General features: G+C 44.1%; 1 protein-coding gene across 1 annotated transcript in view; it reads right to left on the bottom strand.

The window, feature by feature from the left end:
• GFOD1 (glucose-fructose oxidoreductase domain containing 1) overlaps positions 1–422 on the bottom strand; it is a 1,330-nt gene extending 908 nt beyond the window's left edge. Inside the window, exon 1 of the mRNA XM_009326547.1 lies at positions 12–422. Coding sequence (XP_009324822.1) covers positions 12–422 — 411 coding nt within the window. The remainder of the gene's footprint in view (positions 1–11) is intronic.
• Between the last annotated feature and the right edge of the window lie 5,411 nt (positions 423–5,833).

Genomic DNA, 5,833 nt, shown 5'->3' on the forward strand with positions numbered 1-5,833 from the left:
TCCCCTGGGACATTGAAGTTCAGCGTCACCGTGCAGCACACGCCACCTTCCAGGACCATCTGAAACGTACAGAAGTCGTCACTGGTGATCTGCCGTATCCCCTTGATGTGGTCCGTCTGCTTCACAAAGGTCTTGAGCAACCCGTGCACTTTCACGGCCTTCTGGCTGGTGAGGAAGGTCAGGAGGTCGATGATGTAGGTGCCAACTGAGTGCAAACCCCCACCTCCCATCAGGTCATCACAGCTCCAGTTGTACTTCTTGCCTAGCAGGCTTCCGCTGTGAACCTGCACCTCACACACCAGCAACTCCCCTACGTAACCCTCTTGGATCAGCTGCTTCATCTTCACGAAAGCTGGCAGGAAGCGCAAAACGTTCCCCATGATGCTCATGAGCTTTGGGTAATAATGAGCTGCGGTCATCATCCTAAAGGCATCCAGGGGAGTCGCCGTTCGGTCACAGATGACATTTTTTCCAATGCCTGAAAAACAGTTTAAAAAGAAAAATCATCAACAAAAATGTATCGATTGAGTAAGCTCAAAGCCTCGAGGCTATTCTTAAAGACTATGCCAAGGATAAAGATCCTTGAAAGAAGAAAACATTTCAATACAATGTTAAAGGCAGAAAGATCCCCTCTGGCATGTTTCCAAAATGCATGTAACAGTTTCTCAAGCACCACAGTGAAAATGCATCCCCTTTTATTTTCAAAACGCACTCATGCCTAAAAATAGCAAGAAGGTGAGGGCCTGGACAGATAAGAAAGTAAGCTAAGGTAAGCTGGACTGCTACCCCACATTTGCCACCTTCTGGGGGCAGGTACAAAAACAACCACCCCAACTCGGCTGTCTCACCGACGTCTCTTCTGTGATAACCTGCCTGCGTGTGGGCTTCTGAGAGCTGAATCTGAGCTTCAGATTCAAATCCCTGACACGTATGAGTAACAGCACCTCACGTCCACAGTAACTTGATGTATGTACACTGAAAAGTCTGGGCTTGTCTTCTCAATGGTCTTGTTCCTTCATCCTTCCCGTTCAGACTGTTTAAGAGGCTCTGACTGGAGACAGGGAGAAGTACTGGGCTTGTTGCTTGATTTAAAATGTAGGAATTGCTTCTCACTCATAAAATGCCACGCCATTCTGACAAAGGCACTCATTTTTTTGAAGCAGCTCTGCTGAAATGTCAACAGTGCATCCACAGTGCCAAGGGCAAGCTACAATTGCTCTAAAACAGGTCAAACGTAGCTGTGACAATCTGTTTCCTCACAGAATTGCCCATATGGGCACGCTGTTTACTGAAGCTTGCATGACGGTCCTGTTTCATCTGGCCATCAAGGTGTGCAGCTGAATGCAGTGCAGGCTGAGATGCCCGAATAATGGTTTTATTATTGATTTCTCCTCGTCAAATACTTTCGTTCTGTACCCATCCACACATATAGTGACAGAGTCTCCAGTTTCCTTTATAGTTGCATACAAAGATTTTTTTAATGCTTAATGAGCAATATTAGGTGAGCTATACAACACCTTATAGCATTAAATATGATCTTTGCCTTGAGAGCCTGGGGCTATAGCTGGGCCTGGCACTTAAAAGAGCTGAATTTAGATCCTGTCTGCTGGAGTCCAGATGAATAAATCTGGTTACTCACTAAATCTCTGTGTTTTGATTCCTCTTCCCTTCAGATAGGTGAGAAATCCCTTTTACTTTAAAAGGCTGGTATGAGGATAAAATTTTATATGTTTGGGGGCTGTTTGGATGAAGTCATATAAATACAGACAGATGGCAGGGATCTGTCTGAGCCCACTTACATGAATATTTAACAGCCTGACTGGAAGAAGGGGGTCACAGTCCAAACATTCAATAACCAGCTTATCCACACTGCCTATTCCCAGTCTTTGTCTGCTGCTATTTGAGTAACTGAAACTGGAGGGGCAGTCACATCCAGTAACAGCCAAGAAGGGAAAGATCTTCCTTCAACTTGCTCCCATTTACCTTCTACTTAATTGGATAAGTAGAGACATACTCATTTTCCTCTTATATTAGGCAGGAATCCTCTATTCAGTGGCCATGGTCTTCCTTTCTCACTTTCCTCTCTCATCTTTACAGCCTGCTACTGGTGACTGAGTTGACATTTTCAATCTTATAGCACTTCTTTTCCTGCTCCTGAATAATTTTTTTCTGCATCTGTTTGATATTGGAGAAAGCATTCATCCACCTACCCTATATTCCTCTAACTGGTAGCTCCGGCTATGCCATTTGATACAGATCATTAATATAACAGTCCTTGAGTTACACAGACTCTTTGCAGAGAGGTTTTAGTCTGGCAAATTAGTTATCAAAATAAGGGAAATCTTTGTCAGACAAAACTTGCCTACAGTCAAATCTTCCTGAAATAGTAATTTCCCCCCCAAAGAACCCATACATACTACGTCATCATCTGACCTGTTCATCACTGATCCACAAGCATCACTTTCTGCTCCAGTTCAGCTTGTATCGTTCTGCCTCATAGATGCCTGTCACACATTATCTGGGGTCTGTGCAGGCACTAATCTCTCAAGATACACAGCTTTACACATGTGCTTGTGAGGAAAAGGGTCTGCTTTCATTAGGAATTGAAGCCTGGGGACAATCTTCTTCTGTGTGTTCACTGCCGTGCACAGTGGGGGTCAGTCCCTTCACTGTGTGGGGCAGGGAACACTCGGACTGTCACAATCCGAGTACCAAATGATGATTATAAATACGAAAGAGAAGCCTATGGGTTTTTACATCCCTTATATTCAAGAAGAATTGCCATTAGAATCAGTGTAAGTCAGGCACACGTGTAGAGAAAAGGGAAGAGCCCTAAATATTTGTATGGAGATGGGGAAAAAGTGGAGTCTTATATTTACTCCTTCTACCATTTCAACCTTTTTGGAAAGGTTGAAACCTTTTAATTACGGCAAATCCAAAATGTAAATGTTTCGAGAGCCTTCCCGTCTCTGTGCATATGCTGATAATACATGCTGTGCTCTCATCCCTGTCAGGGATTTAAACAGATTCTTGTTTGGTGCCCAGAAAGCTTTTATACTCTATTAAAGCTCGTGCAGATTCTTTCAGCGTGACACTGCTCAGCACTTGAGCCTGTGCACACTACAGATCTTTGTCTTCTCTGTAGCTGCAAATCTGCAAGCAGCCACATTAGCTTTCTTGAAGCAGGGAGAGAACATGAAAGGTTTGCTTAATTTAATTTAGAGAAATCCTCTGGTGTGTTTATGCAACTAGAATAAGAAATAGGCGGATCAAAACACCATCGTTTTCTCCTCCCCTCCCTCTGCTCTCTTCTCAAAAGGAGAAGGAAAAAAGGCACCTTCCTTCTGAGCCATTCTCTAAAGCGGCAACAGGCAGAGCAGAGGGCAGCGTGCAAGGCAAAACCTCCCTTCCCAATACTGACAGTCTCGTGCAAAGGCGTGCTCTGACTGCAGGTGCTGCAGGGGGATTCTCTGGCAACTGACCCCTTCTCCTGGCCCAGGGTTAGGGTCTAATCCTGTCAACTTTCAGACAAGACTCTCTAAAAAAGATCAACTGTTACCGCTTGTCATTCTATCAGTGTGTTTTGCCATTTCACACATCTTTGAAAATCACACCACAGCAAAGAGCAAGAACTTATTAATTACATAAAAGCAAGGAAGTGCCGTCAGCTTGTTTCAGCAAGAAAGTGCAATATATTTGTCTGTGGTGATAAGCAACAGAGTCGAATAGATCTCATTGTATGAAAGGATACACACCCCTTCCACACGCATCACGAAATCTAGTCTACGATGCTACAGTTCTCAATCAGGCAACTTCTGAGTATTGATTTATTGCTTTCTTAGGTAAAAAGAAGAAGAAACATAATTTCAGTACACGTCACTCTTTTTGAAGGCTCTGCACAGCCTTCACCCCAGTCTCTCTGCTTGGCTGTGCTTCAAAATGAGGGACAGAGCGGTGCCAGACAGGTGGAAAGTGACATGACGTGGGATTTCTCTGATGTGGCACGGAATAGGGGAGGGCTCGCTCCCGGCCAGCCCAAGGCCAAAGCTGAAGTCGGGCAACGCATCTCCTAGCAAAGCTCCCGGGAGTGCAGGTTGACTCTCTGAAGTCCACCCACAGCTGCTGTGCAGGGCTTCAGCCTCAGACCTGTTCCAGGACCCACTGCTCCAGGCACAGACGGCCAGAAACACAAAGAACCTGCATTAATGGGCACCGTGTCGTGGTGCCAGTGAGCCACCTGTGCCCACAGGCGTGGGGCCACAAGGTGGCAACCACATTAGGCCCAACAGGTCTGCTTCCCTGAACCCCTCTATCTTCTCCCTCCAGCAGGAAAACAGGAAAAAACAAATAATGGTGGAGCTGGAAGATGTCCATCCATGAGATAGACCCGATCCCTAGGCCAATGACGTAGGTATAATTTGCTCTAGCAGTCCTTAAAAATGTGGATGGACGTGAGTTTGAGCAAAATGACACAAGAGAATTTGACTTCTAGGTTTGGTTGCTAAAGACTGAAAGATGGCAACATCTGACAACTGCTTGGTTCCTCTTTAAAATGAAACGAAGTTTCCAGAGCAGGTCCACATCACAAAACCACTACTAACACTAGTGTCTTCTTGCTTCTCAATGTCTCACAAGGAAAGTTAAGGGCTGAATGGTCCATCTTGACTATTCTTTATCTCCCAGGGTGTATATATCCCCCAAGCCAAACCTCAACAACTTAGATACCAATCTGCATTTATTTTAAGATGATTATTTAAGAACACTGATCTCTGAAGAAGTACATGTCTAACCAACTCTCTAGAAGCAGCTGAGAAAACAGAAAATAATTGTCTATACTATCATTGGTGCTACCATTTGAGTGAAGATTTCTCTAGCACCTTATACTGGAAAGTCAAATTGTAACCATGACCTAATAGCTTGTCACCCACCTCACAGTAATTATTTTTGTCAGGAAATCATGTAATTCATTTGCAAACCTCAGCCTTCATTTTAGAAAGAGGAAGCCCTTGTGATGCGGAGATAATTTTGAAAGCCAAACAGCCCAGAAGTGAGTGGTGAGTAGATACAGTCCAGGCTAGTAGCATTTCTTTTTTTTTTTCCATGTAAATGTGGGGGAAAAGTAAGGAACTACTAGAGTAAGAATTTAACTCCTGATTTTGAAATGCCTGGTGTTTGCAGCTCTTCATTTTACAGAAGGGTCTAGCTCCTTGGCTACCAGCAGCCCAGGTTACTTTGTCCCTGTAACGTCCCTGTGCTGCACAGCCTAAAACAGGGACAGAACTCCTGGGCCTACAGCACAGGGAGGGTACAGCAGCTGTGACTGGCACAGGCTTCATCAGTTCTGAAACCTGCAATGTCAGCTTTTTTCCCATCTGCTCTGATTGTTTCAAATAAGGACAGAAACATTTCACAGAAAAAAAAATAAAAAACGAGTGTCCGTCATTGAATCGGAACAAGACTAGTCCTCTATCTATTTGGCTCAGGACATGAGACCCCAATACAACATTTTATCCTCTTCCTATTCACAAGAAAATCAAAAAGGGCTCTATTTGGAGTCTGGGCATATAATCAAAACGTCCGCTGGCACCAGAAAGATTCATTAGTTAGCAGTCGCTACCTATTGCTCTTGGTCAGAAAGGGGGTGAGAAAAAGGGGAAAATAAGGTTTTGGTGGACTAAGCTAAATCAGTCAGCAGAAAAATACATTTCTAAAGCTAAAGAGGAACTGTCAGCATTCAAGGAACAGTCTGAGAGTTTCAGCAAATACAGGAGTGGTGGAAGAGCATGCTTACCATATTACTTCAAATGGACGATTTTAAACATATCAGATTATA

The sequence above is a fragment of the Pygoscelis adeliae genome, unplaced genomic scaffold (genome assembly GCF_000699105.1).
Source record: "Pygoscelis adeliae isolate BGI_AS28 unplaced genomic scaffold, ASM69910v1 Scaffold186, whole genome shotgun sequence".
In the NCBI taxonomy this organism is placed as follows: Eukaryota; Metazoa; Chordata; class Aves; order Sphenisciformes; family Spheniscidae; genus Pygoscelis; species Pygoscelis adeliae.